Raw genomic sequence first — 19,852 nt, forward strand, 5'->3', positions numbered from 1 at the left:
AGGACAGCTTCCTCTATATAATTTATGTATTCAGTATTTTAATTGGGTTGCATTAAAAAAACCTTGTAGTATGCTTTTTTTTTTAAGATTTTATTTATTTATTTGAGAGAGAGATTGTGCACTAGAGCGCAAGAAGGGGAGAGGGAGAAGCAGACTCCCGGCTGAGCAGGTTGCTGGATGAGGGGCTCCATCCCAGGACCCTGGGGTCATGACCTGAACCAAAGGCAGATGCTTAACTGACTGAGCCACCCAGGCGCCCCTCAAATGATGTATTTCTTTAATTCACTGGAAATATTAATAGCCAAGTTGGACCTGATACGATTGGTGACTGAAAGTTTCAGAATGCTATTTTATTGACAAATAAATACCAAAAAAGGCCAAATGCGTTTCTTTGTCCCTGACCCAACCGACTGAAGCTCACAAAAATGACTTTAACACCTCAGGCTGCATGTGTTTAAAGAGCAGTAAGATAATGCTTATTCGCTTCCAGCTACCAGTGGATGTCCACTAGAGTTGGCTTCATAGAGTCTGAAATAATGTGGGAACACTTCAGTGATCAGTAGCACCAAAGACTTAAGGGCACTTAAGACTCCCCAGAAGTTGGCCCGCCGCCCCTTTAAGGAGAACCCAAGTCCTTCCCCGACCCTGGAAGTATAGGAGGGTCGTTTCCCTTAGGCCTCGCCTTGCTGTTTGGTCATTTCTCTGAGAGTTTCTGGTGTTGGGCGCCCCTCTTCCAGGCCTGAACGACGAAGGAACTACGTTACCCAGAGAGCCTTGGGTTGAGCGGCAGCGGTAATAACCCAATGAAAACCCGGAAAGGGAACATTCCGGCAGGACGAACCGCCTGGAGGCGGGGCTTCCGTCGTTTCCGCGGCGGTCGTTTTAGCGGTTCGGGGGTCTGTGGGCTCCGTCAGAGGACCCGGAACAGGGGTTGGAACTCAGGCGACGGACAGGGAAGGCACGAGAGGAGGCTTTGTCCCGTGGGGAGGCGGGTCTAGGGTCGGGGATACCGCCGCCTGCGAGGCCGGCCTGCAGACCTCGGTGCCCGCGACTGCCCGGGTCGCTCAGCTGTCATCACTTCACTCCGCCCAGAGGCTCCGATGGCGGCGGCCGCGCCCAGGGAGCCGCCGCAGGTAAGCGCTCGTCCCCTGGGCCCTCCCCGCCGTCCCCCCACCCAGACCCCGGAGGCCCGAGCGCGGGGCGCCGGCTCGCGGCCCTGCGGCCCAGGCCCCGGCGTCGGACGGGGCGGCGGCGGGGGGCGGGGGCCCCGTGTGCGAGCGCCGGCGTGCCGGCGTGAGGAGCGGGCTCCGGGCCGGGGGGCCTGAGGCGGGAGGAGGCCGGAGGAGGCGGGAGGGAGGCCGGAGGGGGCCTGAGGCGGGAGGGAGGCCGGAGGAGGCGGGAGGGGGCCTGAGGCGGGAGGAGGCCGGAGGAGGCGGGAGGGAGGCCGGAGGGAGGCGGGAGGGAGGCCGGAGGGGGCGGGAGGAGGCCGGAGGGGGCGGGAGGGAGGCCGGAGGGAGGCGGGAGGGGGTCTGAGGCGGGAGGAGGCCGGAGGGAGGCCGGAGGGGGCCTGAGGCGGGAGGGGGCCTGAGGCGGGAGGAGGCCGGAGGAGGCGGGAGGGAGGCCGGAGGGAGGCCGGAGGGGGCCTGAGGCGGGAGGAGGCCGGAGGGAGGCCGGAGGGGGCCTGAGGCGGGAGGGGGCCTGAGGCGGGAGGAGGCCGGAGGAGGCGGGAGGGAGGCCGGAGGGAGGCGGGAGGGGGTCTGAGGCCGGAGGAGGCTGCCCGCAGGGGACCGCGCGTGAGGCGGGGTCGCGCCGGGACTGGCGGGCCGAGGTGCCGTACCTTCGTTCTGAGGGCCCTGGGAGCCATGGAGAATTTTGAGGAAAACAGAGACACAGTGTACGCTAGGGTTTGAGAAAGCCTCCAAAGTCTGTTCAGTAGAGCAGATTGTAGGGGGTGGTGGGGGAGGTTGAGCCTTTTCCCAAGGACGCACGGCGCAGAGGTTGGCCAGTCTGCCCGAGGTTACCTGGCTCTGGTGCCCCGCAGGGACACAGGGAAGGCCTGAGCCCCTGGAAAGTCGCCGTGGTCACATCCCTCGAAGACCTGCCTCTTCCCACAGGTTTCCATGGTTGCAGAAGTGCTTTTGGAACCTGCACAGGTGAGTGGAGGTGTCCCAGGCCCTCACTGGTCCCGTCCCACATTTTGTCCGTATTTGGGGTGTCATGAGACTCATCACCTGCCATTCTCCCAGCCCTTGATTTTGGGGGCCCTGAAGAATCCTAGCTCAGGCTCGAGTCTAGGCCAGGGTTTATATGGAGTGGCTCTCATTTGGGGCCATCAAAGGAAGGAGACGTGGAAGCTTCTTACAAAAACAGGTGTTGGTACGTGGACCTGCTTGGAGGTGAGGCTGAGCTCATTCAGGTGATGGCGGGCCTCCTTTCTTTCTGGTGAGAACACACTGGGGCAGGGCGCCAGAGTCAAGCTCAGAATGACTGCCGGTGAAGTTCGGCATCCATCTGGAGGCAAGGGAAGGTCTGGCTCGAGGAAGAATGTGATTTTTTTTTTTAAGATTTTATTCATTTATTTGAGAGAGAGAGTGTGAGAGAGAGCGTCGGGGGGGGGAGGGGGGAAGGGCAGAGGGAGAGGAAGAAGCAGGCTCCCCACTGAGCTGGGAGCCCGAAGCCGGACTGGATCCCAGAACCCTGAGGTCCTGACCTGAGCCAAAGGCAGACACTTAACCGACTGAGCCCCCCAGGTGCCCTAGAAGACGATCTTATCTGGGTCTTAACACACTCCATCTGGTTGCAGAGTGAGGAACAGAGTGAACACAGCGACTAATGGGAGTATAAGGAAAGTGCAGACCCCAGTGACACCAGAGTCTGGTATCTCCTCTGATTTGGGGATCTTGGGAGAAGGAGGGACATGGGGTAGATGTGTGGGGATATGGATTATGGGTCTTCAGAAGTGAGGCTCTTCGTGGTTTCATCTTTCTCTATCCTGGCAGGGAAGTGTGACTTTTGAGGACGTGGCCCTATATTTCTCCTGGGAGGAATGGGATCTCCTAGATGAGGCTCAGAGATGCCTGTACCACGATGTGATGCTGGAGAACTTTGCACTCACATCCTCACTAGGTAAGGCCCTCACACCTACCCCTGTGCCCCGGGCGAGGCTCTGCCTTTCTCTTTTCTGTAAGGGCAGTTCTCACATCTGGACGATGGAGGCTGTTGCCTTCCCCAATTCCCTGGTTAGGTGCTGTGGTTTCTAGAGCTGTACTAAGTGCATGCCTACTTCTCTTCCTTTATTGCCACAACACCTGCTCTTTCAAACCCTCACAGGAAAGGATTCAGGATCAGTAGCCTTAATGTCAGCCTAATGGATCTTCCCCATTGAATGGTCTAGACTAGAGTCTTGGCCTCCTTGTAGAAAATCATTTGACCATATATGCAAGAGTTTATTTCTGGAGTGTTTATTCTGTTGCATTGGTCTATATTTGTCTTTATGACAGTATCACAGTGTTTTGACTACTATAGCTTTGGAGTAAATTTTTAAATTAAGAAGTGTGACTCCTTCAACTTTAGTCTTTTTCAAGATTGTTCTATTTGGTGTCCTTGAGATTCCATGTGAATTTTTCTTTTTTTTTTTTAAGATTTTATTTATTTATTTGACAGAGAGAGAGACAGGGACAGAGGGAACACAAGCAGGGGGAGTGGGAGAAGGAGCAGGCTTCCCACAGAGCAGGGAGCTCGATGCGGGGCTCGATCCCAGGACCCTGGGATCATGACCCGAGCCAAAGGCAGATGATCAACAACTGAGCCAGACAGGTGCCTCTCCAGGTGAATTTTTCTATTACTACAAAAAAATTTGGGATTTTGATAGGGATTGTATTGAATCTGTAGATGGTTTGAGGTAGTATTGATAACAGCATTAAATCTTTCAGTCCATGAATATAGATGTCTTTCCACTTACTAATTTCTTTAATTCCTTTTAGCAATATTTTGTAGTTTCTTGTGTTCCTATCTTTTACTTTCTTGGTTAATTTCTAAGTATTTTATTCCTTTGATACTATTATAAGTGTAATTGTTTTCTTAGTTTCCTTTTTAGATTGTTCTTTTTTTTTTTAAGGTTTTATTTATATATTTGACAGAGAGAGACACAGTGACAGAGGGAACACAAGCAGGGGGAGTGGGAGAGGGAGAAGCAGACTTCCCGCTGAGCAGGGAGCCCGATGCGGGGCTGGATCCCAGGACCCTGGGATCTGAACCTAAGGCAGACGCCCAACAACTGAGCCACCCAGGCGCCCCAATTGTTCATTATTGTACAGAAATAAAACTGTTTTTTTATGTTCTTTTGTATCCTGTTATTTTGCTGAATTCATTTATTCTAAAAGCTTTTTAAGTCTTTAGGCCTAGTTTTCTGTGTATAATGTATTCACAAGCAAAGATGATTTTACTTATTCCTTTCCCTTTGGATGCCCTTCTTCTCCTTCCTCCTCCTTCCTCCTCCCCCGTTTTTTTTCCTGTCTAGAGCTTCCAGTACCATTTTGAATAGTAGTAGTGAATGTTGGCATCCTTCTTCCTGATCTTTGAAGAAAAGCTTTCAGTCTTTCACTATTGAATATATTAGTCATGGGTTTTAATCTTTTACTATATTAAGGTAGTTTCCTTCTGTTCTTAGTTGTTGACTATTTCCATCATGAAAGGGTGTTAAATTTTGATAGATTTTTTTTTAAGATTATTTATTTATTTGGCAGAGAGACACAGTGAGAGAGGGAACACAAGCAGGGGGAGTGGGAGAGAGAGAAGCAGGCCTCCTGCCGAGCAGGGAGCCTGATGCGGGGCTCGATCCCAGGACCCTGGGATCATGACCTGAGCTGAAGGCAGATGCTTAACGACTGAGCCACCCAGGCACCCCTTGATAGATGTTTTTTATGCATCAGTTGAAATGATCATAGAGTTTTTTCCTCATTCTGTGAATGTGATGTATTACATTGATTAATTTTTGTATGTTGAACCATCCTTTGGTTCTAGAAATAAATCCCAATAGGTCATGGTGTATAATCCTTTACTTTGCTGAATTCAGTTTCCTAGTATTTTGTTGATGATTTTTTATCTTGATGAATTGTCAAGTATATTGGTCTACAGTTTGCTTATAATGGCTTTGTCTATTTTTTATAAAAATAGGTGTGTGTTCTTCATTAAGTGGTTGGCAGAACTCACCAGTGAAACCATCAAGTCAGGGCTTTTCTTTTTCTTTTTCTGTTTTTTTCCAAAGGAAAACAGAGTTTATTTTATTTTTAATATTTATTTGAGAGAGAGAGATATCACGAGCAGGGAGGAAGAGTAGAGGGAGAAGCAGACTCCACGCAGGGAGCCTGATGCAGGACTCCATCCTAGGACTCTGGGATCATGACCTGAGCTGGAGGCAGACGCTTATTTAACCAACAGAGCTACCCAGGGGCCCCAGGGCTTTTCTTTGTCAGGAGGTTTTTGATTAGTGATTCAGTCTCCTTACTAGTACTCTCTTATAATCTCTTTTAGTTCTGTAGAATTGGTAGTTACGTTCCCACTATAATTTTTCATTTTACTATTTTAGTTTTCCTTTTTTTAAAAAAAAGCCAATTTAGGTAAAAGTTTGTCAATTTTCTTTTTTTTTAGAGATTTTTTTTTTTTTTAAGTAATCTCTAAACTCAACATGGGGCTCAAACTCAGTTCCAAGATCAAGAGTCATGCTCCACTGACTGAGCCAGCCAGGCACCCCAAAAGTTTGTGTAAATTTTGATAGCAGTTTTCAGTTTTGTTGATTTTTCTTTATTGTTTTTCTTGTCTCTATCTCAGTTCTAATCTTTATTATTTCTTTCTTTTTCTGCTAGCTTCGGGTTTCTTGGATCTTTTTGTAGTTCTTTAAGTTGTAAAGTTAAGCTGTTGATTCAAGATCTTTCTCCTTTTTAATGTAAGTGTTTATAACAATTTCCCCCTTAGTGCTGCTTTTGCTTCTTCACATAATTTTTGCTGATACTGTCTTCATTTTCATTTGTCTCTAAATCTAAATATTTTCTAATTTCCCTTGTGACTCTTTGACCCATTAGTTGTTTAAAAATGATTTGTTTAATTTTCATAGGTTTGTGAATTTTACAGTTTTCCTTCAGTTTTTGATTTCTAATGTCACCCATTGTGACGAGGGTGTCATTTTGCTATTTGTTTGCTATATGCCTTGTAGCTTATTTTGTCCCTCATTTTCTGCATTATTGGCTTTTGTATTCGGTTGGCTTTTTGTAGTGAAATGTACTGATTTGTTGGGTTTTTGTGGGGGGGGTTGTTTTGGGTTTTTTTGGTATACTTTCTAGAGGGCTTTGTTTTGGGGGTTTTTTTTTTTAGTTAATCATGGGGTTCACATTTAACATATAAAATTATAACAGTTAATTTGAATTTATGCCAGCTTATCTTCAATCATATTTTTTTAAACTCTGCTTCTATATGACTCTGTCCCGATCCCTTTTAGTTATTGATGTCATGAAATTACATCTTGTGTGTGTTGTATGTCCAAAAATTTAGGTCAGTAATTGTTATTTATGTGTTAATCTCTTAAATGTAGAAAACAAAAGGTGGAGTTATAAACCCAAGTTACTAGCTTTTATAATTGTCTGTGTATTTAATTTAACAGAGACCTTTATTGGTCACATGGCTTTGAGTTACTATCTAGTGTCCTTTCATCTCAACCTGAAGGACCCCCATTAGCATTTCTTGCAGGATACATCTAGTAGTAAAGAACTCCTTGGCTTTTATTTATCTGCAAGGTCTTAGTTTCTCTCTCATTTTTGAAGGACAGTTTTGCTTGTTACAGGATTCTTGGTTTTTTTCCTTCAACACTTGGGTATATCAACCCACTGCCTCTGGCCTCTGGATTCTGATGAGAAATCTGATAATCTTTGGAGATCCATTGTATGTGATGAGTCGCTTCTGTCTTGTTGCTTTCAAGATTTTCTCTTTGCCTTTTGCTTTTGACACTTGGATTATAATGTGCCAAGTGTGAGTCTCAGAGTTTAGCCTGGTTGGAGTTTGAGCTTCTTAGATGTTAATATTTGTGTCTTCCATCAAATTTGGGAAGTTTTCAGGCATTTTTTCTTCAAATGAGCTCTCTTTCCTTTTGTTTCCCTCTTCTTCTTCTAGACTAACACATTGCATATATTGGTTTACTGATGGTATCCCATAGGTTCTTATGTTCTGTTCACTTCTGTTCAATCCTTTGTCTTTCTTTTCTTCAGATTTGATATCTTCAAGTTCACTGATTGTTTCTTCTGACTACTCAAAGCTGTTTTTTGTATCCCTCTACTGAGTTCTTTTTTTAAAGATTTATTTATTATTTATTTTGAGAGAGTGAGAATGAGAGAGAGAGCACATGAGAGGGGGGAGGGTCAGAGGGAGAAGCAGACTCCCTGCTGAGCAGGGAGCCCGATGTGGGACTCGATCCCGGGACTCCAGGATCATGACCTGAGCTGAAGGCAGTCACTTAACCAACTGAGCCACCCAGGCGCCCCCTCTACTGAGTTCTTTCATTCAGTTATTATACTTTTCAGCTACAAAATTTCTTTTTGATTATTCTTTATGTTTCCTATCTCTACTGGTATTTCTGTTTTGGTCATGCAACACCTTGACTTTGTCCACATTTTCTTTTAGCCCTTTGAGCATCTTTTAGACAAATATTTTAAAGTCTTTGTCTAGGGGCACCTGGGTGGCTCAGTCGGTTAAGCGTCTGCCTTTGGCTCAGGTCATGATCCTGGGTCCTGGGGTCAAACCCCACATTGGGCTCCCTGCTCAGTGGGGAGCCTGCTTCTCCCTCTCCTGCTCCCCCTGCTTATGCTCTCTCTCTGTCAAATAAATAAAATCTTAAAAAAAAATAAAGTCTTTGTCTAGTAAGTACACAATGTGGTCTTTCTCAAGGACAGTTTCTCTTGTTCTTTTTTTTTTTTTTTTTTTTTAGAATGGGTTAACTTTCCTGTTGGTTTATATGTCCTGTGACTTGTTGTTGTTGTTGAAAACTGGACATTTGGAGGTTGGTGTTTGTTTGTTGAATGGTTGTAGGGTGTCTCTACTGGAGATCAGTCTGGGGTGTAAACTTCAGGTCTTCTCTGTTTTTTTCTGAGACTGTGCCTTTCCCTGGGCATGTATGATGATTTTCTCTATTCCTCCATGTATGTGATTTTGAATATCCTAGTCCTTGAATTTCTGCCTCCAAAAAGGGGAATAAGAGAAACGTGATGGGAGGGTGGTGGAGGGGATAGACATCTGCCTTTTAAATCCCCTGAGTCAGGAGAGGGAGAGGTTTCGCAACAATGACTGCCCACCTGTATGTCACATCTCCACCATCAGAAGCACATATCTGTGCTACTTGGAGAACAGAGTCCTTATTGCCCACCCTGGCTCCAGCAAGCTCCTCCAGGAAAATGTGCATGGCTGCCTGCTGAAGCTCAGAGTTAGACAAGTTGGGACATGGATAACTTACACGATGCTAATAGCTGATATTGACCAAAATTAAAGCAATTTAGCATGTTGCAAGCCTTCATTAGACTGTAGAGTTGCAAAATAGTTACATCAGATTGATTCTGTCAGTGCATTTGTGATCAGGTGAGGAGACAGGCTCTGGGTGCTTACTATCCCACCATCTTCCCTCTAACTCGGCCTGGAGGTACTTTTTGTAGTATCTTTCCTGTGATCCGTTGTGTGCTGAGTTGTTCCAGACCAGTATTAACCACTGACCCGTCCTGTCTTACCCTTAGGATTTGGATCTTCCAGGTCCCATGCAGTTGCTCAGCTGGGGTTAGGGGAAGAGTCCCCTGTGCTTCCAGTCTCCACAAGATGGGCCCCCAGAGGGCCTGACCCAGGTGAATGATAGCTGGGGGAGAATGTGATATCAGAGCTTTGTTCAAATCATACCAGGAACCTGTCATGTTTGACTTGTGTTTTGGTGCCATTGCTGGTGGCCAAAATTCACTTCTACCTTCCCTTCTCCATTCTTGACACTTTGCTGACTTGTCATTTTTATTCTTTCTCTAGCCCCAGGCTAATCCCCATCTCTGTGGACCTTTTTTCTCACTCATTCCTCACACTCTTCTCTCCACAGTGATTTTCAACATTGTTGTATTCTAAAATATGCACATATCTTTTAAGAATTCTTTTTTTTTTAAGATTTTATTTTTATTTATTTGACAGAGAGAGGCACAGTGAGAGAGGGAACACAAGCAGGGGGAGTGGGAGAGGGAGAAGCAGGCCTCCCACCGAGCAGGGAGCCCAATGCGGGGCTCGATCCCGGAACCCTGGGATCATGACCTGAGCTGAAGGCAGATGCTTAACGACTGAGCCACCCAGGCGCCCCAATTCTTTTTTTTTTTTTTTTTTAAGAGAAGGGTAGGGGGCAGAGGTTGAGGGAGAGAAAGAATCTTAAGCAGGTTCCACACGCGGCACGGAGCCTGCCGTGGGGCTTGATCTCACTACCCTGAGATCACAACCTTAGCTGAAATCAAGAGTCAGATGCTTAACTGACTAAGCCACCCCAGGCACCCCATCTTTTATTTATTCTTAAAACCAGTTATTTTGTTCCAGTCAGATTTTCATACATGTGGATGTAGACTTCTGCACAGCATCACATGTTACCAGCAGATGTAATCCTGCTAAAAGCCGTTAACATGAGTTGTAAAACATGTGTTTCACCCTGGCCCAACCCTTTCCTTGTATCCTGTGCCCAGTGAGGCCTTCCCAATTCTTTTTTTTTTTTTTTAGAGAGAGTGGTGCAGTTAAGTTACATTATGGTCAGAGAACATACTTTATTATTTCAATCCTTTTAAAAAGCATTGAAGTTTGTTTTATGGCCTACTATATGGTCTATTCTGGAGAATGTACTGTGTGCCCTTGAGAGAAATGTGTATCATGCTGTTCTTAGGTGAAGTGTCATAGAGATGTATGTTAAGTCTCTTTGGATAAAGTGTTCAAGTCTTCCATTTCCTTGTTGATCTTCTCTGATTTTTTTTTTTTAAACATTTTATTTATTTATTTATTTATTTTTTAAGATTTTTATTTATTCATGAGAGACAGAGGAGGAGAGAGAGAGAGGGAGAGTGAGAGAGAGAGAAGCAGAGGGAGAAGCAGGCTCCCAAGGAGCAGGGAGCCCGATGTGGGACTCGATCCCAGGACCCTGGGATCATGACCTGAGCCGAAGGCAGACGCTTAACCATCTGAGCCACCCAGGCGCCCCTTTTTTAAACATTTTATTTGAGAGAGAGAGAATGAGAGACAGAGAGCACGAGAGGGAAGAGGGTCAGAGGGAGAAGCAGACTCCCTGCTGAGCAGGAAGCCCGATGTGGGACTCAATCCCGGGACTCCAGGATCATGACCTGAGCCGAAGGCAGTCGCCCAACCAACCGAGCCACCCAGGCGCCCGAGGCCTTCCCAATTCTTGACCTTGGGTACCCAGTAGTACAAAGCAGCTGCTTTCAAAACCTAACCCCAACTTCCTTTTCCTGAAAACAGTTCCATATACTGGTTCTTTAATATGTCAGGTGTACATGTGTGATGGTTTTTGCTCCTTCCCAATAAAGTCAACAGGTATTTCATCATCACTTCTTTGCTTTCAGGTTGTTGGCATGGAGTGGAGGATGAGGATGCGCCTTCTGAAGAGAGCATTTCTATAGGAGTGTCACAGAGTGGGACTCTCAAGGCAGGTTCATCTTCCCAAAAGGCCCAGCCCTTTGAACTGCATGGCCCAATCTTGAGAAACATTTTGTACTTGGCTGACCACCAGGAAACATATCTTGGGGAAGAACCATATACATGTAGGAAACAATTCTGTTTAACTGCCAATCTTCAACAGTACCAGGGGCAGCACACTAGAGAGATACCCTTCAGAAGTTATGTGGACAGAGCCTCATTTATAAAGAACTGTACAGTCCACGTGTCAGGGAAGCCCTTTACCTATGAGGAGACACGGAAGGACTTCTTAGCCAGCGTGGGATTTCTCCAACAACAGGTCACTCACACTGGGAAGAAGCCGAACAATGAGTGTGAGGCTGTCTTTCACAGTGGAAGAAGTCATCACAACTGTGGAGGATGCAAGAAAGCCTTCAGCTACACAGACACACTTGCTCAGGACCAGAGAGTTGCCACGAGAGAAGGAATTTATGAATGTGGCAAATGTGGAAAAGCCTGTACCCGAAGATGTAACCTCATTCAGCACCAGAAAGTCCACACTGGAGAAAGACCTTACGAATGCAGTGAATGTGGAAAATTCTTCACCTATTACTCCAGTTTCATTATACATCGGAGAGTTCACACTGGAGAAAGGCCCTACGAGTGCAATGAATGTGGGAAATCCTTTAGCCAAAGCTACAGCCTCAATAGCCATAGGAAAGTTCACACTGGAGAGAAGCCTTATGAGTGCAGGGAATGTGGAAAATCTTTCAGTCAAAGGTCCAACCTCATTCAACATCAGAGAGTTCACACTGGAGAAAGGCCTTATGAGTGCAGTGAATGTGGGAAGTCCTTTAGCCAAAACTTCAGTCTCATTTACCACAGGAGAGTTCACACAGGAGAAAGGCCTCATCAGTGCAGTGAATGTGGGAAATCCTTCAGCCGAAGCTCCAGCCTCATTCACCACAGGAGACTTCACACTGGAGAAAGGCCTTATGAGTGCAGTAAATGTGGGAAATCCTTTAAGCAAAGCTCCAGCTTCAGTTCACATCGGAAAGTCCACACAGGAGAAAGGCCTTATGAGTGTGGGGAATGTGGAAAATCCTTTAGCCATAGCTCCAACCTCAAGAACCACTGGAGAGTTCACACTGGAGAAAGGCCTATTGAGTGCAGTGAGTGTGGAAAGTCCTTTAGCTGCAAATCTAACCTCGTTAAACACCTGAGAGTTCACACTGGAGAAAGGCCTTATGAGTGTGGGGAATGTGGAAAATCCTTTAGCCAAAGCTCCAGCCTCATTCAACACCAGAGAGTTCACACTGGAAAGAGGCTTACTGAGTGCAGAGAATGTGGGAAATCCTTTAGCTCCAAATCTGACCTCATTCAACACCAGAGACTTCATACTAGAGAAAGGCCTTAGATGTACAGGGCTGTGCAGTTTCCTTTTAGATAATTACACTGGAGGAGAGATGTTGTGAGGAAGCCATCTACCTAAATTTAAGCCCATACATCTTAAAATCCACGGTGGGGAGATCTCCCTTTAGTTGAAGTATGTGTGAATCTATAACTGTCTAGGGATCTTGCCTGATTTATGTCACTGCCAGTTTCTGTGAAAGAGTTTTGTCACCTCTACCACTCAGCAGGTTCACACAGTGTGCATTAGTACATTAGTTACCACCACAATGTGCCCAGGGAAGCTGCCTCTTTCCCTCCTCTTCTGCTGGAGGAAATCATGATTATTCTTAGCCCTTATAGGGTCTTCATTCTCTTCTCGTGTAGAAGTTAGGGCATGGCCCAGTGGACCCAATCTGTTTTCTGCTGGTAACTTGCCAAGAAGGACCGCATTTTCAAGGATGTGTTAGTTTTGTGTGACACTCCTCTTGGATTTTCCTATCCTCCAAGTCACCAACCTGGGATCTCCCTGCCTCATATTGCTTTGGATTTTACAGTAATAAAGCCATTATTGTTGGGGTTCTATTCACTGTGTGAGGTGATTTGAAAATGGCTGTGCTCTGCCAGCATTAAGGAATGAACAGCTTTGTTGGGGTTCCCAATGCTTTGTGTGCCTGAGAGATGACAGTTTGATGAAAGAAAATAGCTCTCTTTCCAGCTTTGGCCTAATATACACTGTTGCCTGAGGTCTCCTAGAAAAGACTGCAGGGCCTTGTCCTAATTTGTGAACTGGGTATCGGGATTTTTTTTTGTGGGCTCAGAGAACACTCTGAAGAGTCAGGAAGTTGTGACAACCTCCAGTGCTTCTGAGAACTACACGAATTGTTTTTCTCTTTCACAGTGGATGTCATATAATGCTCAGTAGTGTTGAGGGGAATCTCTACCCCACACCTTGCAAAGGAGCCATGTGCCCTGATACCCAGAATTCTCTAGACTAGTGTCATGGTGAGAACACAGGGCCCTGGGGGAACTATAATCAGTACAATAACACTGCAGTGGAGAAGACTGCAGCAAAGTAGATGGCATGTGCCCCTTTTAGCATTGCATCAACAAATACTCCAATGACTGTGACTGTGCAGAATCAGTGTGCCCAGAAACTCTCAGGCCCTCCAGGTATGTGCATCTTTTGTGACTGAGATCTTTGTCAAAGAAAATAAGCTGTTTTGTGGATTCCCATAGCCTTTCTGGTAGAGTTCACCTAAAGGCCAATTCTACACAGATAGGAAAACAAGCATACAGAGAAAGGAGATCCCTTAGTCCCTCAGTGTGGCTCTGTGACCTAGCCAAAATTCCTGTTCACTGAGTGGAATGGATTTACTTGCTCAGAAATATTTGCTACCACTAAGGCAAGGCTGCTCCTCCAAGGTCATCAGGAAAGAGACAGAGTCAATATAGGGCTGCCAAACCTGATTTTATGAAAAGAGTGGGAGACCTAGGGTTTTGTATTTTTTGTTTGTTTTTTTTTTGGAACTATTTCATAGAACTTTATTCAGGTATAGTTGACATGCAATATACTGCACCTATTTGAGGTGTACAGTTTAAATTTTGACATACGTATAAACCCACAAAACTTCACCATAATCATGATTATGAACATGTCCATCACCCCTAATTTGCCTCATGTCATTTTATAATCTGTCTTTCCTGTCCCCAGGCAACCTTTGATTTACCTTCATTTATAATAAATTAGTTTGTATTTTCTAGAATTTTATCTGAGTCATAAAGTGTTTATTCTTTGGTTTCATTCATGATTTATAATTATTTTGAGATTCTTCAATGATGCTTATATAAATATTTCATTCTACTGCTGCATAGTATCTTTTCTATGGATATACCACTTGTTTATCCATTCATCTGTTAGGGGCCTTTGGTACCTCGTTTTGTCGATTGCAAATAAAGCTGCTAGAACATTTGTGTATAATTTGATATGTATATATATAGTTTTCATTTCTCTTGTGTTAGTAATTCAAAGTAAAATGCTTGAGTCATAAGATAGGTGAATGTTTAGCTCATTAAGAAACTGCTCAAACTGATCTAAAATGATTTTTTGCTTTTGCATACTCACCAGGAGTGCATGAGCGTTCCAGTTCTTTAACATCCTTGCCAGTCCATGGCATCAGTCTTTTGGTTCAGTCTTTGGAATTTACCCTTTTAACAAGCAAGCAGTAATTTTAATCGCATTTCCGTAAGGATTTATGATGTTGAACTTTTTTTTCTTGTGTTTGTCATCTGTATATCTTCTTGATAAAATGTCTATTCATATTCATATCTTTTGCCTATTTTTTAATGAATTGTGGCTATTTCCTTTTTTATTAACAAAGAAACAGCTTATTTTTGTTCCTCAGGTGTTTTTGTGCTATGTACAAGGTAAGACTACATACACCACACACTTTTAAGTTTAATCTGCATTATTTACATATTTTCCATTATGTTCTTAAGTCTAGACTTTCTGTAATACATGTAAGTCCTGGTTTGTAGTGTCTTTTAAGTTCTCTGGTGTAAATACTCCCACTATGGCCAATTTCAAGCTGTCAATGTGATGTCACTGAGCTCAGTTGGGAAGAGTTGCCACAGGCACAGCATTCTATCTCCACCCTTCTGATCCAGGAGCTGCAAATAACCTGTAGAACATAGACGATAATAAAACATACTAAAATGATTAAGACATGGCAATTTGAGGAGATTTATTTAAGACTTATAATTAACAACTATAAACTGTACATAGTTAAGATATACATTTTTTTATGTTAATCACCATACATTACATCATTAGTTTTTGATGTAGCGTTCCATGATTCATTGCTTGCCTATAACACCCAGTGCTCCATGCAGAACGTGCCCTCTTTAATACCCATCACCAGGCTAACCCATCCCCCCACCCCTCTCCCCTCTAGAACCCTCAGTTTGTTTTTCAGAGTCCATAGTTTCTCATGGTTCGTCTCCCCCTCCAATTTCCCCCCCTTCATTCTTCCCCTCCTGCTATCTTCTTTTTTTTTTTTTAACATATAATGTATTATTTGCCTCAGAGGTACAGATCTGTAATTCAACAGTCTTGCACAATTCACAGCGCTCACCATAGCACATACCCTCCCCGATGTCTATCACCCAGCCACCCCATCCCTCCCACCCCCCACCACTCCAGCAACCCTCAGTTTGTTTCCTGAGATTAAGAATTCCTCGTATCTGTGAGGTCATGTGATACATGTCTTTCTCTGATTGGCTTATATACATTTTAATGTTTTGATACATCCTTAACATCCCTGAAACCAAAAATTTCATTGAAAACATAGAAGATCTGTAATACTGATGATCATTCAGTTTAATACTTCAATTGTTCAAGAAACAAAAACAAAAAGCAGGCAAGATATCTGAAATACAGGAAATTCTTGGGAAAAAGTCAAACTTTGAAGATGGTTTTCTCACAAAGGATCAGCAAGAATGCAAATTAACAGTTGAGATGCAATTTGCCAACATCTTATTCTGGGGTTAAAGTGTGTTTTTATTTTGAGCCCTCTGGAAATTTGTATCTTTGTTTTTGTTGACAGAAAAACCATGAATAATCCAACATAATTCTCAGCTTGGGGTTCCATAAAATGATTGGCAGATTTCAGTAAATTTGAAAACATTCAGAGGGAACATTTAAAGTGTTAGTATGCTCTCCACATTCTTGATATTATCACCCATATTTAACTGAGGAACAAGTCTTAGCCTCTAATTTCTAAAGTTTCCCAGTGCATATAAATTAAGGTTTATTGAAATCTCACATTTCGGTTACCCACATTTGGTATTTTTTTTAAGATTTTATTTATTTATTCATGAAAAACAGAGAGAGGCAGAGGGAGAAGCAGGCTCCCAAGGAGCAGGGAGCCCAACGCAGGACTCGATCCCAGGACCCTGGGATCATGACCTGAGCCGAAGGCAGACGCTTAACCATCTGAGCCACCCAGGCGCCCCTGGTATGTTTTTAATAACAAGAATACAAGTAGCACTCGTGTTTGGAGAAGAAGATAGCTGTCTCTTGTCTCCCTGCCTCAGATCTAGGGCTGGATCTCAGAACACATCTCACTAGCTATAATCACAGCTATCTATAGGCATCTGGCAGAGGCTAAATGGATTTGTGTAAATTTAGCCTCATTTATTTAAATGAAAAATTTAAAGTTCAAAGATGACATAAGAACAAAAGGAAGTAGTAGGCAAACGTCAGTAGGCAAAACAACAATTGAATCAATTCAATAAAAGAAACTGGAAAAGGGCCAGGAATCACTTTTGAAGATGTATCAAGAATATATTTAACATACAAATTAAGTAAGGTTCATTGACATGTAGGAAGTAACCAATTTTGTTTACATCTGAGAAACCACAGTAGATATCTAAGAATCCTCAGAGGAATGTCATTTCATGGTAAGTTACTGCTACCTTGGTCCCACCTATTAAAGTCCCTATACTCACATAATTGAAATGAATGAAGCCATTCAGTCGTCTGCTTGCAAGTATTTTGCTGTTCTATGTGCTCTATTCAGTGCCTATTTCAACAACCTTTCAATCACATTCACTGTCAAAGGTGAATTCAACAGTTTATCACTTTATTCAGTTTCCTGTGGGATACCTCAAGTTCAGCCATCACATACAACCTCTACTGGCAAAACCCTAATTGGTTTTAGCTGTCCCCAGGCACCCATGTATAGCACTACATTGATGACATCCTCCTCCGAGGGAACTTACTAGACATACAGGATATGAAAACAATCGTTGCGCTTACAGAGAGCAGATGGGCTCTTGCCCCGCTCCCCATAAAGTTCAAGGTCATGCCACCTCAGTGAGTCTTAGGTTCATCTAGTGTGCCTAAGGGCCACTCTACTCTTGATGTTGTTAAAAGGCAACTTCTAATTTTGTCAGCTTCAGTAGGTCTCAAGCAGGCCAAACTGAGTCTTTCTGGCTTCTGAAAGCAATATATTCTCCATTTACAGATATTACTAAGGTTTATTATGCACTCACCCACAAATCAGCCTACTTTTGGGATCTTTACAACAAAAGGCCCTGGATTCAGTTCAGATGGCCATACAACAGGCCCGTCTCTTAGTTGCCTACTGGCAACTACGTGATGGAAGTTCTGGTGCTCACCTCCTATGTTTCTTAGAGTTTCTGGACCAGTCATGCTGGCATAAGGTACCCATAAGCTTTTCTGGTGCAGAAAGCTGCCTGTTTCAATTCCACATTACATGCCCTTTGAGCAACAACTGCTGGCTGTATGCTGAGCCCTTTTGGAAATGGAGGCTCTCACGGGACCTGACCCTGTGACATTCTGTACTCAGTTACCCATTATTTCCTGGGTCATGAAGGCAACATCCCATAAGCTTAGCCTGACCATCAAGGCTTTGATATGGGATGGAGTCAAACCTGGACCCTCTGGTGTATCCCACCTGAAGGAAGAGGGCCTTACCTGTCCTCAGTCTCTGGCCAGATGCCACAGTGCTGAAGGAGGGCACCCTTCTCCTGGACCCTTGATTTCCTGAGGATACCTTTACGATCAACTAAGTGAACAACAAAGGGGATCACATACTTTATTGATAATATTGCCACCAGTACATGTGATGGAATTCTCTCGAGAGCCGCTTGCTTTTCTTCCTCTAAACAGGACATCCCTGATAATGGACCCAAGATTCAATACAAGTGGCCTAACTCCAGGCAGTCATCTTAGCAAATGACTCCAGTGACACTTCACAGACTCCTGTGCAATTGCCACTTCTTTGGTGCAACCAATGGCAATAATTTCTCATTCAAGACTTCCCCTTCTGAGGTGAAGAACTTTACCCCAAAGATGCTAATTAACGTCACCTATGTCTGCCCATGCCAGATTTCATGCTATTAGGGCCTTGTTTAATTCCCAAGCTGATAGATTGGGACAACTTTCAAAACCTTAGGTGGAAACTATGTCAGATGACCCTCCAGATCCCATTTGTCTTTCTTTGGCACAATGGACCCACGAAATGTCAGTCACAGAGGAACCTCAGCCCTTGAAGCTTGGGCTAAATTCAAAGAGCTTCCCCCACTCTCCTGTCATGGCCAACATGGTGACAAGTCAATGCATTCTATGTGGGAACATTGTCATTGGCAATACAATGGAGGGGTGCCATCCCAGAGGGATCTCACTCCTGTAATCACCAGCAAATCAATTTTATCAGGCATCTGCCTGCCTCTGCCAACGCCACTTATTATGACTTAACAGTAGTGAATACCTACCCATATATCTTATTTTCCACCCCACTAAACATGCCACTGATGCAGCTACTATACAAAGCCTTACGAAAACACTCCATTCCCTTTAGATTTCAGACATTATCAACATTGAATGAAGCTCTCACTTTAGAACAAGGTGTTCAACAGATATTTCACCTTGCCTATCAGTCCCAGGCTGCTGGTCATATAGAATGCTTCAACACCTTACTTAAATCTTTTGGAAATTACAAACAAGAAATGATCTTATAAATGGGTCTCCCTCCTACCACTGGACCTCATTATACTAAATTCCCAGCCCTTGGGTTCCTCTACTCAATATCAGAATGCACTGAAATCAGTTGCCTTTGCTTACCTTCTGCAGTGACACTTCACATATCAGCATCTACAAAGATCATATTGATTAGCCATTCCTCCTTGTTCCTCTTCTCTTTTATGTCTTTTTTTAAAAGATTTTATTTTTTTTATTAACATATAATGTTTTATTTGTTTCAGGGGTACAGGTCTGTGATTATCTGTCTTCTGTCTTTTTTGGTCTTGCCCCAGTCCTGAGTGGGATGGAGGCCAGGTCAAGGCTTGAGTTACTGTGAGATATGATCATCTCACTAGCAAAAGTCCCTTTGGCTATCTGCCAGAGTTATTTGGCAGCCTAATAAATGTTGATTTGCTTAGCCTACACCACAAGCTTTGCCAAATATTCCTGGCTATAAAAGATACTTAATTTTTAATGCCTGTAATAATCTCACTTAGGAAGTAGAGATCATGTGTCCAGAACTCACACCCACAGCAGTGTGAATAGCAGAGAGGCCAAGAAAGACTAAAACTGGACTTATCTAGTAAGATATTCTACTGAGGAATGCAGTTTCCCTCCCACTACATAGACTGAAATGGGAACATCACCCAGTCCGCAATAAGCCCATGTGATCAGTGGGCCCCCAGAGCACTCACACAAAACATATACTATTGCCCAGCCTTCTGGCTTCTCATAGCTTGGCTATTCCTACTTTGGGTAGGTAATAGCATGGCCCTGGAAGACTGCAGGGCATGAGCAGACCCCACCTGGCAATGCAACAGCCATCTGGCTATATTTTGGCACACTGACACCCATGCCCTCTTAAACACCACCACCACAGCCAACCACTAGTTAGCACCATAATTTTGTTCTCATCTCACTGGCAAAATTTTGTACAATTGGACATGCCATAAGTTTCCCTTTCAACTGCCCGGCCTTGTTGAAGCCCACTCAGATGATCTTAAACTTTGGCCATAGCACTACGCACACCCTATTGATCTATTTGGCTGGACACATTTAAATCTCTAAACCTTGATTGTTCTCCTGGCCTTTCCTTTAAGAAACAACTCCCAGCTACTCAGGATGGTCATGACCAAAATTCATACTGACAACATAGAAATTCTTGGTTGCTCATGTCAAATGCTAAGACCAAGATTTTAGCCCCCAAGGACTGTTTTTATAAATACCCCTCATTTCTGCAAGCGT

At 44.1% G+C, this 19,852-nt stretch overlaps 1 protein-coding gene across 6 annotated transcripts; it reads left to right on the top strand.

Annotated features, from left to right (window-relative positions):
* Positions 1-839: 839 nt before the first annotated feature.
* On the top strand, positions 840-14,783 carry ZNF211 (zinc finger protein 211). Of its 6 annotated transcripts, none has more exons than XM_028093319.2 (6): positions 840-1,133; positions 2,042-2,153; positions 2,804-2,877; positions 3,000-3,126; positions 8,769-8,873; positions 10,620-14,783. In XM_028093319.2, the coding sequence occupies exons 4-6, from the start codon at positions 3,093-3,095 to the stop codon at positions 12,086-12,088; spliced, it is 1,608 nt and encodes a 535-aa protein (XP_027949120.1). In that variant the 5' UTR covers positions 840-1,133; positions 2,042-2,153; positions 2,804-2,877; positions 3,000-3,092; the 3' UTR covers positions 12,089-14,783. The 6 variants fall into 6 exon arrangements, with proteins under 6 accessions (XP_027949120.1, XP_027949123.1, XP_027949118.1 ...); XM_028093322.2 differs by having other exon boundaries at positions 2,115-2,153; XM_028093317.2 differs by lacking the exon at positions 2,804-2,877.
* Positions 14,784-19,852: the final 5,069 nt, after the last annotated feature.

The sequence above is a fragment of the Eumetopias jubatus genome, unplaced genomic scaffold, assembly GCF_037043125.1.
Source record: "Eumetopias jubatus isolate StellerSeaLion01/CBP00866 unplaced genomic scaffold, mEumJub1_p1.0 scaffold_10, whole genome shotgun sequence".
NCBI lineage: Eukaryota > Metazoa > Chordata > Mammalia > Carnivora > Otariidae > Eumetopias > Eumetopias jubatus.

Bases quoted from the DNA above. Each gene is read 5' to 3' on its own strand.
- ZNF211 (XM_028093316.2), top strand. From the start codon at position 1,101: ATGGCGGCGGCCGCGCCCAGGGAGCCGCCGCAG. The intron at 1,134-2,114 runs GTAAGCGCTCGT...CTCTTCCCACAG, and splicing joins CGCCCAGGGAGCCGCCGCAG to GTTTCCATGGTTGCAGAAGT. The intron at 3,127-8,768 runs GTAAGGCCCTCA...TCTTACCCTTAG, and splicing joins TGCACTCACATCCTCACTAG to GATTTGGATCTTCCAGGTCC.